At 31.5% G+C, this 14,824-nt stretch overlaps 1 protein-coding gene across 2 annotated transcripts; it reads left to right on the top strand.

The window, feature by feature from the left end:
* Positions 1-8,651: 8,651 nt before the first annotated feature.
* On the top strand, positions 8,652-13,943 carry LOC100815012 (uncharacterized). Of its 2 annotated transcripts, none has more exons than XM_003520980.5 (3): positions 8,652-9,177; positions 11,613-12,279; positions 12,956-13,943. In XM_003520980.5, the coding sequence occupies exons 2-3, from the start codon at positions 11,672-11,674 to the stop codon at positions 13,644-13,646; spliced, it is 1,299 nt and encodes a 432-aa protein (XP_003521028.1). In that variant the 5' UTR covers positions 8,652-9,177; positions 11,613-11,671; the 3' UTR covers positions 13,647-13,943. The 2 variants fall into 2 exon arrangements, with proteins under 2 accessions (XP_003521028.1, XP_006576673.1); XM_006576610.4 differs by having other exon boundaries at positions 8,672-8,813.
* The last annotated feature ends 881 nt before the right edge of the window (positions 13,944-14,824 follow it).

Raw genomic sequence — 14,824 nt, 5'->3', positions numbered from 1 at the left:
CTTTTTAAAACATAATTACAAATTTATCACCGCATATTATTCAACAACGGTTTTGTAGGACCAATGTAGAATGTGTGTCGTAAAATTAGGTTTTTCTAGTAGTGATTGAAATTCATAAATTTTGCTTAAATATGGGTTAATCCAACCCATCAAGCCATCTATACTAGTAGGGAAATAATTTGATTGAACTTGATGGATATTTCAGGAAGGGTATTTTTGGAAAATCAAATATAAAAGAATGTATCTATAACTATAAATAAAGGTAATTATCCTTTTTGGTGTACATGTCTTTTATTTCTAAATTATTCTTTAATATATATATATATATATATATATATATATATATATAAAACTATTTTTACTTTTTTCATAAACTTTTAAGATATAACTGTTGTCACTTCTCTAACAAAAACTACTACCACTATTTTCTTTAATTACTTCTTCTTTTTTTGAAATAAAAATAGAGACACAAGGTGTCTCATTTTCAACTAGTAATAATAATAAAAACAGATAAATATAACAATTGCTTGATTTAAAATAAGAAATGTTCCAATAATGAGGCCGAATTAAAACTAGCCCAATTCCTAAGCTCTGCATTGTACCTTGAGAATCCCACGTGATTAGGTGTATTAACTAATCTTGAGGATTATACAATAAGACAAGAATACATGTTTCTGGAATAGGTATTGATTTTGGCCAAGAAAGAAAGAAAAAATAGGCACTCCTCAAAATTCTTTGTGGGAAAAATTCATGTGAACAACTTGCAAATTATATTTTAAAGATTTTTTCTATGATCATTTACAGAAGTCAAGACCATACTCTCTCTCCTTCAAGTCTATACCTACCAAAACCATTTTTTTAGTTTTTTAGTCGTAGTCAACTATACAGAAAAAGTGTCCAAGAGTGAAGAGCAAGAAGGAATCGTTAATTTGGAGATTTTAATTAAACAATGGGATAATGGGAAGGATTAAGTGTTTAACATGACACATAAACTTTGTCTACTCACAAGTTGTTTTCGGAAATTACATTATGTAAGAGATAACCCATTTGCTTCTTTATCTTTTCTTATTATTGTTCATTTATGGTAGTAATAACATCGTGCAGGAAAATAACTGGATTGCTAGCAAGAAGCAAGGATTCTTTGAAAAATGTTAAGGAAATTATTGAGCTACAAATTAAAGCCGTCGTTGTTGGAGTACATCCTCAACGTTAATAGTAAAGCATTTCAAAATTGCATGTATATGTATATGTATCTAATTGGTGATATAAAATTATATATGATAAAAAAATCAACTAATCGTATCTAGATGCTCTAGAGTTTCCTTCATATAGAAGTTTTTATATATTTAACTTAATCCTTAGCACTAGCTAGCATATAGTAGCATACTTGATCATATATATTCACTCCAAGTTTATCAAACTAATTAATTTTTAAACGATCTACAATTTTTTAAGGATTAAAAAACAGTTTTTTAGTACTTTAATTTTTTGGATTTTATTTCCGACTTTTGAAACTGATAGTTTTTTTTCCATATATTTTTCTCCGTGCAGAGACCAAAATTTGAGTGTTTTTAAAATATAATAACTAAAAGTAATATTTTAAAAGTGGAAGAAAAAAACCAAATTTTAAAAATCTTTTAAGGACTAAAAACCTGCACACCATTAACTCATTTTTTAAAAGATTAAATGTTCATGTCGCAAGAAAATTAATGTCTTACACCATATAACATATTTAAATGTAAATTTGTGAAAATCCAAATTAATTTGGATACGAATCATAATTAAATTTAATGATGTGTATATTTTTTTATATAGAATTCTTAATTCTATCAGAAAAAAGGTTATAGACAGACTATAAAGTTTTACATAAATCATCCCGTGGCAATTCACATGTATAGTAAATTTATTAATTTTTTTCAATAATTATCTTAAAATAATTTAAATAATAATTTATAATTTAATGACATAACCAGTTAATAAATATTAAACTCTAATTCTATTCTTAGTTTCTTTTTGTTGTTTGTATTATTCATGCTTTCTTGTATACTGAGGGCGTTACGTTAGGTTTAATTTATTGAATCACATTTCGTATTCTAAAACAAATTTATTAAAACTAGTTATTTATTTCATTGTAAGCAAAGTCAAAATGAGACGTTACATTTGAATTTTAAAAGAACACTTTCATCACGTTAAGATCTACATCTACATATTGTTTTTTTAGCATAAAATCTACATATTGTAAAAAAAAAAAAAAATTATTCACAATTTTTTTTAAAACCACAAATATTTACCGCTTAAACTCGAGCAATATGTCACCTTAATTGATCAACGTGTTCAGTTATAATTTTTATTCATATAAAAATAATAATAATGAAAACGAATTAAATATTTACACACGCAACAAATGTGCCAGCTTTCTCAGGTTCCCTACAACCAAATATTTTGAAAATCAATGCATGGAACTTAACTTACAGGCTGTATGGTCATAAATATGTACGTAAATATATGTTATATAACATTGCAATAGCCAATAGTAGATTTTATACTATTTAATAAATAAATAAAAAACACTTTGCGTATATATGGTGTAAAAAAATTATTTAAAAAAAAGATGAGCATAGGGATGAAGTCAGGCACATGTGTCTGATAGCGATTCCTAACTTGATTTCTTACACTCTCTTTTGATTACAGCTGTATTCACAACCTTCTTATTTCTATCCTTTTGATTACTCATTCTTCTTCTTCTTAGTTCTTCTTTTGCCTTCCAATTCTCAATCTCTCTCTTCTTTTTTCCACAAATAAATACTTTCAATTCTCTATAGTTATTTAAGATAATGTTTTATATTTATTATTTATGAGTCCATCCAGCCATAGTGTCTGACTCTTTCACAAATTCCAAGTTCCCAGTTATTCGTGTTCATATTCATATGGTCGCAATACTTTGAAATATTCAATGAATTTTTCTTTTTCCAAAGACAGCTGTTATGTTTTTAATTTTTAAGTCTAGAATACTATAATATTGGCAAATATTTAAAATTCATTAGGGCTATAATTCAATAGGCATATCAATATATAATAACTAATAAAAGTTTTAGGTACTATAAGATATTTTTTCTGATAGAGAAATCCTTTTATTGAAATTTGATCAGTTGAGAAGTTATAGAGAAATTCTTTAATTGAAATTTTATCATTTGAGAACTTAATTATTTTCTTTTAATTTTATTTAATAACAATAAATAAATCACAGTGAGAATAGTAAATATGTAATTAATCTGACATCAATGTTTGAAAAACAATAATTTTGACTTTTAAATTAATTTAATTTAATTTTGCATTATATTATTTTGACATTTTTTTCAACTGATTTTTTATATTTGGTTAATTTTTGTAAGTTTATGTTTTTTTTTTAATTTTTGTCCATTTAAGATATTTTGTTCATTGTTAATACTGTAAATTTATGTTTTTTAATTTTGGTTCTATAACTACGAACTTATAAAGATTATAAATAGAAAAAAAATGAAATCTTTAAGGGATTAAAATTGAAAAAATACAAATTTATAATGACTAAAAATGAAGGCTTAAATATGTTTTGGTGTCTGTAAGTTAACATGTTTTTATTTTTGGTCTATGTAAGTTTATTTTTCTAATTTTAGTCTCTAATTTTTTTTCAATTTTGGTCTTCATAAGATATTTTATTCATTTTTAATTCTTGTAAATTTATTTTTCAATTGATCTTTATAAGATTTTATTTTTTTTCATTTATAGTCTCTATAAGTTCACACGTACAAGGATCAAAATTGAAAAAATATAAACTTATGAGACTAAAAAGAAATAAAATATTTTATAGGAATCAAAATTGAAAATGTACAAACTTAGGAGGACTAAAATTAAAAATAAACTTAAAGTGATAAAAAAAATTACAAAGACCAAAAACATATTTAAGCAGAAGATAAAAGTGAAAACCTTATCAGAAAAAAATGTCAACCTAAACAAATTAAAATTAAAAAAAATTATCAAGATCAAAATTTAAAAACAATATGAACCTATAAGAAACAAAAATATATAAATATTAAATTGGTTAATTATTTGACAATTTTTAATTAGTTGCCATCTTTGCAAATTTGTACTAAGTAATTCTTTATGCCAATATTTTATTTTTATTCTGAAATATTTTTGCTAAATAAAATAAGATAATATAGTTAAATCTTTATTATTTTAACAATTTTATAATATAAGGAGATTTTATTTTTGATAATTTTTTTTTGAATCCTTAAAAAAGATTATCGATTTATTACTTTTGGAAGCCGTGTATATTGTAACATTTCATTTGTTGTTTGTGAAATGTTTATTATTTTACCAAAAATTAGTTTTTTTTTTACCAAAACAAAAAAATTATATTAAAATCAATTAAATAAACTTATTGTATTTACCAAAATTTGGAGTTGTCCGACATAAGGATGGTCATGTCTAGTAAGGTCCCGACTGAGCTATGTGCATTGCTTGTGTTTGGGTCTGAGCTGCAGCTTGACAAGTTCTTCAATAAGCTTTGGGCCTTTATCAACAGTGTCGTCGCACGGATCTACATCAAAAGCGTCATCCAGGCTCGCTTCGTAGATGGTTAGCACTCAGACTGGAGACCTTTCATCCACACTCATGACTTGAGTGCCACCACCCGCTATGGAGTGAGGCATGCAAAGCTCCTTGGTGGGAGGATAAGGTATCACCTTCAAGCTTTCAGCATAGCACTATCAGGGCTGCTATTGATCTGCCTTAACAGCCACAATCTCTTCGGTCAAGGTTAGAAATTTCATCTTGAGACGCGGTGTGGAGACGATGACTCCAAGTTTGTTCAGCGTTTTCTTGCCAATCAAAGCAAAGTAGGAGGTATCTGCATCAATGATAAAATACTTGATTGTGAAGCTCCTTAAGAGTTGGCCTTGATCAAAGGTGTTCATTAGGTTGACATAGCCTCTTATCTCTACTCTTTCTTTTGCAAAGCTGAGGAGTGGACCAGAGTGAGGCTGGACAATATCATGCAAGACTTTAAGCCTCTAGAACATTTTCCAGTAAAGGATGTTTGTGGAGCTGCCTTGGTCAATGAGGACCTTGGACACCATGAAATTGGCGATTACAATAGAGATAATCATGATGTCATCTTGGTTGATACCCTTGAAGTCTCTATCAGTAAAAGTGATAGGAGGGGAACTTCATAGTGATGGCATATCAACACAATTGATGTCGATATTCCAAATGGCATTGAGGTGATGCTTGCGGGACTGACTAGACTGCCCTCCATAGGAAAATCCGCCAGCAATGGTGTTGATTACACCTCTGAATTGTTGAGTGTTCTCGTTTTCCTGTTCTTGTGGAGGTTGTCGCTCGCGTCTTTGCTAGTGGTGCCTCTGTCTCCCTCGATCATTTGCTTTGTCCCTTCTTTTTTCAACATCATGATTTCTATGTTGGTCCTCTTGGTGTCCTTTAGTCTGTATGAGTTCTTCTATTTTGTCTTTCAAGGCCCATCGATCTTTTGTATTGTGAGAGTAATTATGATGGTATCTGTAGTATTTGGTTTTGTCTAACCTTGGCCTGGGAGGAAGTGGCAGAGGTAGCAGTGCTAATACCTTTGTGTTGAAGACCTTTTCCAGGATAATAGTTTGATTTGCTGTTAGGGAGTGTGTAACACTCATACCTAGGTCCTTTTAGGAGAGGTTAGCGCTTGTCCAGCATTTGCCTTTTGTCTGACTTGTATGAGTCAGTCTTGGTACCTCTTTCTCTCTTGTCACACTTTTGTCTGGCTTGTCGAACCTCGTTTCTCAACCTTGACGTCTCCTCCATTTGAATGTATTTGGCTCGTTCACGTAACTCATCCAAGCTACTTTTGGGTTGAGGTTTCAGATCTGGACAACAACTCATCCAAACCAGTCCATGAACATTCGAGAGATTCATCATCTGCTTGCTATAGAGTGGCCAAAGCGGAGGATGTCATACGGTGTGAATGGTTGACCGCATACTAAGAACTGAAGCGTTTGACAAGGGTGTTGAATCTGTCAATGGACCTTGGAGGGAGTCTTCCGTACCAAGTTAATGTCGCCCCTTTAAGGGACGTTGGGAAGACACGACACAAAATTGCATTGTCGTTGGTGTAGAGATTTGCCTGGGTGAGGAATACATGTAGATGTTCATCTGGATCAGTGGTTCCATCGTACCGCTCTAGGTTGAGTGGTTTCCAACCTAAGGGTATGTCATCTTCCATGATGTGGTCGACAAAAAGGTATCGACGAGTAGTTTTCCCTTCAGGACGGTGTATGTGGGAGAGATTAAGATCATCTTGGGTGTTGACGGTGTGTTAGGGATGTGATTCCCCTTAAGTGACCTCATGCATTGTGTGGGCAAAGTGCTCGTCGCCCTAGGGGTGTCGCACACAAACCTCCAGCTGGTTATGGTAAGCCTTCAGCTTTATGAGCTCCTCCTCATGATGTCGTTCCATCTCCGTAATGCGGGTTTTAAATTGTTGGAAAATATCGATATCTGTCATGGTCATCGATGGAGGATTGGAGCCTTCAAAAATGGTCTCTCATTTGAGGTCAGATTGCACGCTAACCATGGGTGAAAAAGAGGCCGTGGACTAAGTTTTACCATGACCCCACGATGGACGCCAAATGTACATACCAAAATCTGGAGCTGATTGATGTCAGGGTGGTCGTGGCCAAGGTGGGCTCCACGATCTCGCAAGTCGAACTTAGAGTACCCTTTCTTAGGAGAACAAGAGGATAGACCTGCAAAACAAATGATTCTAACACTCAAGTAAGTACATGAGTTAGGTGAGAATGAAAGATGAAAATGGTGAAATACAACCTGATACTTATAGAGTGAAGTGGGAGCTAGGGGTCTTTGTTTGTAGGGGCTGTTACGGTGTTGTAACAAACCTTACATATAATTACTAGCGTGTAGATAATAGCTAGTAAATAATTTTTTCTTATAGATAGTGCATATCTTATAGATAATTGAATACTTGTCATGTGGTAAGGAGGTTGCAACATATTTAAATAATGAAGTGATTAGAGATAACCTATCGGTTGGAAGTCCGACGGTTAAGGGTGATACGTTCATGCTCCAGTGTCAGGACTGACACGGAGGACTAACGTGTGTGTTGGAGTGTCACGTAGTTTGTCATGTTCACTTTATGAGCCCTGGACAGTACACTTATTTATTTAAAATAATATATTTTTATTTTATTTTTTGCATAAATAAAATTTTAAGTAATATTTCTATTAAAAAGTAATTATTATTTTTTTAAAAATTGAATATTTTTTTCAATAAATATAAAATATTTTATTAAAAAGAAAGCAATACAATAATTAAAAAAAAAAAAACAACAACGCAATATTAAGATGAGAATCCAAAAAGTAATTTAGTAGCAACAAGCCAACAACCGATGTGGTAGCTGAGTGGATTATTAGTGCTGAGGGATGTAATAGAGTTGTATTGTATGGGTAAATAAGGTATCATAAAAAAAATTCAGGAATAAAAATAATAAAAAAACAATTGCAAGTGGAAGTTGAAAAATTAGAGAACTACTTAGAATAGCATTTAAAAAAATGCTATAAGTTAATTACATAAGCTGTTTTGCTAAACAGGTCTTTTATTTAAACATGTTTTTTAATTAATAAAATAAAATTTTAAGTGAAAAAAAAGTGTTTACAAACACATTTAAAAATTTGCATTGTCCATGTACTAATAAAATCAATACGTAAAAAAAGTGTTACGCTCTTCTTCTGTTTTTAGCCATGTTATACTAATTTGATAATTTAAAATATTAATTTGAAGCACAAATCAATTAGGCGACAGATTTAAATTTTAAAAAGTTTAAAGGCAAAAAGGCTGCATAAAAGATGATTTTTACACCTCATTTTAAGTAATCATCTTTTTCATCCCATTTTTATTAAAAAGATAAAGAGAAAAATTTATTTACAAAACATTTTCCAACCTATCATAATAAAATATAAAAAATATTCTATCATAACTATATTACGACATAATTGTATTTTCATTTTTTATTACAGTTAATGTATACTTTTAGTTCTCTAATACTTAATTTACTTGAATTTAATTTCTTTTCTAATTATTACAGTCAAATTATTTTATCATTTTTTCTTTATATACAATATTTAAATTCTTACATTATTTTTACTTATTGAGAGATTATGATACACTTGAAATAAGAAATTGTTTAAAAGGCTTAGAAAATTAAAAGAAAGTTTAAAGAATTTTACAAGATTTTAAATTAAAGTTTTAAAAACGATCAAATTCTTTGATTTTAGGAAAAATAGATAGGAAACAAATTTAAAATAGTACAACTAATCCAGAAAATAATGATATAAAAAATGAAAATTGAGGAGTTAAAAAAAAAGCATACTGAAGAATTAGATGATAAACTTTTTTATAAAAAAAAGTTAAAAAATTAAATTTAAATAAAAGTATTATAACCGAAACTACACATTGGAGTAACTAAAAATAGAACTAAACCTTAAATTCTTTCGTCAAAATTCCATATTCCATAATCATGTTAGTACATTGGAATGTCATAAATGGAAAGAGAAAAACAAATGCGATTCCTTTTCTTTCTCCGTCTGTTTCGTGAGAATTGGTGTAGAGATCATAATTTATTAATTTATTTAATATTTAATTAATAAATATATTATAATATTCAATCTCTCTCTTCTTTCTCTCTCTCTCTTTCACACATAACAACCAAAAACACATTATGCCACAAAGAAAGAGAGATTGCGCAAACATTTTTCAATAAATTTTGGGTAATTATCATCGTGATCTGTGCACAATCATCTGCTACTTCATATACCTCTCTTCCTTTTTTATTTGCTCCTCTTTTCCTCCTTTCTTTGTTCAACACCCTTCTCTTAGGAACAACCCTTTTCCAAGTTTTGGGATTTGGAGGATGCAAAACGTGAGATTTTTCAGTTGGGTTTTGTGTGTGTCGTCATAAAAACCCTTTTTTTCTTTCTCTGGGGTTTTTGTTTTATTTTAGTTTATTTAACTTTTTTTTGCCTTCTGGGATTTTTGTTATCTATGTGAAGCTGGGCCAATGTGTTTTTTTTTTAAGGTTTGAGTCCTTTGTGTGAAGGGTTGAGGGAGTTTGGTGCTTTATGTATCTACTAGGTGAGTTCAAGTTGCATTTATATCTGTGTATTTTGACTTTGACTTTTCTGCTTTGTTGTTAGTTCTTGTCATTGTGTTCCTCCTGCTGCTTTTGTGTATTGCAAATTTGGGCTTTGGATGGGGTAGTTGACAGGTTTTCACATCATAACAATTGGCTGCTTCTGTTACAGTTTTAACTTCATTGGAAGAATTTCTCATGTGCTTGAGTTTGTGGTGGTTGATTTGCTTAAATTGGTTTATTGAGTTCTGTTAGGTCAATTCCTTTGATCTATGTGGTGTTTGTGTTTGTTGAGGTTGGTTATACTTATGGCTTCTCACTTCACTATAGGTATAAACTTTAAAGAAGTCTGTTGATTGAGAAGTGCTCTTTTGGTTCCTGAAAATGCAAGTTACCTTAGGTTGAATAGAGAGCTGTTAGGGGCATGAGTGTCATGAATATTTTAATATTATTAGGTCTAAAGTGAAAATTTTGTAAATTTTTTTTTATCGAATTTGAGCTAACTGAATGGTTTAATTGACTTTATGATTTTGTTCTTCAACTGAAAAAAGATTGACATATAAACATGTGATTGGGGCTTTGGTCAAAAAGGAAGGTTGCCTCTTAACTTCCGAATGAGTTTGAGCTGTCCTGATGATTTAATTGATTCTGTTAATTTCCTTTTCTTCGACCTAATGTGCCTTGTAATTTTGTTTGATCTATATCTTTGCTTAAAGTGAAAGAAAAATGAAAAATTTTCTGATTGGTGATCTTAACAGATTGCTTGGTGTATGCTGTCATCAGAATTTAGCCCCCTTGAAAAGCCAGCTTATATTCTATATTATTTTGCTAAGAAATGAACCTTTACTCGTTAGAGAATGGCATGCTTGATACCGTAATTTTAAGCTCTTTTTAGAATCAAAATGCAAAGTTGATGAATACCAACTTTGATCCTTTTAATGTAATTACTTTAACTGCCATTTTAATAAAGATTTTGAAATAATATCATATTCCATGGTCATGTTTGACATGAAACAAAAATACCCTTTTTACTAATGAAAATTCTGTTCCCCCTCGGGTACTCTAATATATGAGCTACCTATCGGACAGCAAAATAATCGATTGCTGCCATTCAAAGCCTTTAGTGCTTGATGACATTATATCTCTTATGTGCTGCTTGATGGCAGAGTTTCTGAAGGCATTTGCTTGGAAACGTATACTCATCTCATTACAAGTTTTTTTATTTTCTTGGCTTGTCCTAAGTAATGTTTTCTTTAGTGATTGATAGAACTTATTTTCTCTGAGAAGTTAAGATTATCGTCTATATCGTATTAATAGCCCTGTGGCAATTCTGTTATATAGTTTGTCTTTGATATAACAAATAGATGTTTGAGCAATTAGCAATATAAAAATGCCTTTTGCACTTCAGTTGTTTAATGCAATAGTTTATTGTGCACTTTAGATTAATGAAATAATTTGTCTCCCTTTGTATATGGTTTTTTGTCTAGTACTTCTATTAAACCAGTAAGGTATAGATGATTGAATCCATTTCTGTCAGTTGCTACGCTATTATAATCTCTGGAGAAGGCATTTGTTCTGACAATTTAACCATTGGACTCTAATATGCCAGTTTACCTTTGGTATTCACTGAATGTGCCTTTTGAAAACTTTATGAATTCAGGAAGTAAATTCAGTCAAAACGGTTCTTCTTTTCTTGTGGAACTTTTTGAATGCAAACTGTGAAGAAGTTAAAGAACTTAAAATTGATTTTATTCTTATGTGTGGTCTCTAAGCACTTAAACTATCATAGAATGGAATCTCTGGGTCTAAGTCGAGTGTGTCTTCCTTTGAATATCATAAATATATAGTCATATCCAATGGAAATTGGACAACATGGAGTGTGATTCTTGTATGAAATTTGTTCATAGTATATTCATTCATTCTGAAAAAGTCGTTTTTCTAGTACTTTTAATTTCCCAATTTATTTATGACCGAAATATTTCTTTCTTCTGATGAGTTTGTTTCCAACATCTGCTGCATAAAGTTGTCCAGTCTTTCCGTGAACTGGTCTCTTCATGTTAATGTTATATATAAACAGTTTTCTTTTGGTATCCTTTGTTGCTTTACCTACCCATCGTGTTTGCTTCATTGTGTTAAATTGCTCACACTGCTTTCTAATTATCGTGTTTACACAAACTAAACAATTGTCCTAAGCTAATGGGTAGTGTCTACTTTTTCTTTGTTTGTTTTTCAAATATAAATGTATTTTTGTTTTAGTGGAAAAATATAAATGTTTGTTACTTGCTTCAAATGTTGTATTTTTATGTTTTGTTCGGTATGACAAGCTATAATGACTGCAATTTTATATTGCATGCTAACTTGTGTAATTTTTTTTTAATTCTAATCAAACAAGTGCTTAGTGCTTAACTTTCTCTTTATTCCTGTTTTTATTATTCAGGACATGAGTTTTGTGAAAAATAGTGCTTTAAAAGCAATGGTGGGACAATTGTGACAAATATGGATCCTCAGGCCTTTATTAGGTTGTCAATAGGTTCTCTGGGGTTGCGATGCACTGGAATTGAACTGAGCACTACAAAATCTGGAATTCAAACACTCTCTTTACCTTGTGTTTGTGAGATACGGCTTCGAGGTTTTCCTGTTCAAACATCATCAGTCCCCGTGATATCCTCCACAGAAGTTATACCTGATACTCAGAATGTTGCTTTTAGCTTTTACCTTGAGGAATCTGATTTAAAAGCGTTGTTAGCTCCCGGTTGCTTCTACAACACTCATGCTTGTTTGGAGATTGCGGTGTTTTCAGGGAGGAAGGGATCCCATTGTGGAGTTGGCAACAAAAGGCAGCAAATTGGGATTTTTAGAATGCAGGTTGGCCCCGAGTGGGGTGAGGGAAAGCCAGTGATTCTTTTTAATGGGTGGATAGGTATTGGCAAGAACAAACAGGATAATGGAAAACCGGGTGCGGAGTTACATTTAAAAGTGAAACTAGATCCTGACCCTAGATATGTGTTCCAGTTTGAAGATATAACAACATTGAGTCCTCAGATAGTTCAACTGCAAGGATCCATCAAGCAGCCAATCTTCAGTTGCAAGTTTAGTAAGGACAGGTGATATGAAATTCACGATCTATTTTACTTTCAGTTATGTTGACCCTTCTAAGAAATCTTTAGAAGTCATCATTTAGTTGTTCTCAAATAACTTGCATTTGAGTTTTAAAATTGAACTCAATATCATGTTATACAAGGTTTTTCTTTTATCAACATAATTAAGTATGGATCTGGCTCCTCTAAAGTGAACTCACTTTAGAGAGTGAAGTAACAAATTCGTGGATGAGAAAATCAATGATTAATATTATGTGCACATGCATTATAAATCATGCATGTGTTAGAATATCAACAGTTGATTTGTATGTCAACAACTTAGATTTGTTACTTTACTGACTAAAGTGAATAACTCATTTTGGAGGAGCCAAATCCATTAAGTATAATTTTCTTTGCATCCTGAAGCATGGACAAAACACTTATACCAGAATGTCTGTGGACTGATGTAGTTAACCAGTCTCCTCCAATGGAAGCTTAAATTATATTTCATAAGAACACAATGCCTGGTTTTGGGACCAAGGAATTAAATCATTCTCTCAAATCAATATTTCAAGTGGAAAATTGGTAGTGTATTTTCTTCATTGTTTCTTTGTCAGTTGGTTGGACCTGATATCTGTAAGACGTGCAACATTTGTCTAAACATTTGTTGTTAATAAAACTTTTGATAGCTATGGAATGACAGGGTTTCCCAGATTGACTCGTTGAGCGCTTACTGGTCAGGTTCTAATGACATTTCTGACTTAGAGACAGAGAGGAGAGAAAGAAAGGGGTGGAAGGTGACGATACATGACCTCTCTGGCTCGGCTGTAGCTGCAGCCTTCATAACAACTCCCTTTGTTCCATCTTCAGGTTGTGATTGGGTTGCCAGATCCAACCCAGGATCTTGGTTGATTGTTCGTCCAGACATAGGTCGATCTGAGAGCTGGCAGCCATGGGGAAAACTTGAAGCATGGCGCGAGCGTGGCATTAGAGACACTGTTTGCTGCAGATTCCATCTTCTGTCTGAAGCTCAAGAAGGAGGTGAATTTCTTATGTCTGAAATACACATAAGTGCTGAAAAGGGTGGAGAGTTTTTCATAGACACTGAGAAACATATGCGAACTGTAGCTACTGCAGCAAGTCCAATACCTAGTCCACAAAGTAGTGGAGACTTTGGTGCGCTGAGTCCATTGGTTGGAGGTTTCGTCATGAGTTGTAGAGTTCAAGGTGAAGGGAAGCGAAGTAAACCATCAGTACAACTGGCAATGCGACACGTGACATGCGTGGAGGATGCTGCCATCTTCATGGCACTTGCAGCAGCTGTTGACCTCAGTATCGTGGCATGTAAACCTTTCCGGAGGAAGGTCAGGAGAGGTTTTTGGCATTCGATGTGATCAACAAGGCAAATGTATTTATAAGCACTGTCGGAACTGTCAATGCTCTGCCTTTGCTTTTCATAGCTGCAATGCTTAAAAAAATGTACAGCTTAAGTTAGTGTCATACATTGCCCTCTTGTGAATTCTTCTACATATTATGATTTCTAAGGCTACATGACAATGTGGCCTTTGTACAATTAAGGTGCACAAAACAATCTCAAGTTAATGAACTTTTCTAGAATTAACCTTATTCTGAAAAGCTCCTATGTTTGATAGATGTTATTGTCAAATATCATATATCTTTCTTCCCTTCAATATTGTGAGTTGGGTTCAAGGTAGATCTTGTACATTGTATTATCCATTTACTGAATTTTACAATATGTGCAGATTCATAATTTTGAATATCTAAGGTAAATAAACACATTGAATCCAAGATTACATTTTTTTTAATAGTTTTCTGTTTTTTGAAATTTCAGTAGTTTCCTCCTTTATATGTTGTATTTTTCCGTATGTACTTTTATGGAGTAAATGAAAGGTGTTGGATTAATTTAAGAAAGTTTTAATAATGATACAAAGGGTTTTTATTCATGTTGACCCAAATATTAGAAAGATTTTAATTGGTATTACCTCTGATAATAAGTCTCACTTAAGAAGAAAAAAATAATTTTAAAATAAATGTCATTTTAGTATTTTAGTTTTTTAATGTAATATTAATTATTCTTTTTCATGTATTCACCTAATAGTAATATTTTTTTATAATGCTATGTTATATCATTTCTAGCAAATAAGATTAAGTTCTATATCAACTAAATGTAGTGTCAAGATACAATATATAATTGAGAGATAATCCTTACCATATGAGCTAGGGTTTGGGGTTGATTTAGACTCAAACTCATAGTGCTTAGCTTAGGTTGAAATTCACATTTTAAGATTATATTGAGAGGGTATTTGAAAAAAAAATTAAGTCTCATATCGGCTAAAGATAATGTCAAGATAGAGAATATGAATGGGGAAATCCTTACTATATGAGCTAGTTTTTGAGTTGAGTTATGTCCAAATTCATAGTGCTAACTAAGATTATGTCTAAACTCACATTCTAAGAAATAATAAGGTTAATTTTATAAAATTGTTATCTTTTATCATTTTGTTAACTTGTTCTATGTAAAAAAAAAAAAAAAACATAGGATAACATTGTG

The sequence above is a fragment of the Glycine max genome, chromosome 3, assembly GCF_000004515.6.
Source record: "Glycine max cultivar Williams 82 chromosome 3, Glycine_max_v4.0, whole genome shotgun sequence".
In the NCBI taxonomy this organism is placed as follows: domain Eukaryota; kingdom Viridiplantae; phylum Streptophyta; class Magnoliopsida; order Fabales; family Fabaceae; genus Glycine; species Glycine max.
The sequence above is the reverse complement of the archived record's forward strand: the minus strand, read 5'-3'. Positions and strand labels throughout refer to the sequence as shown.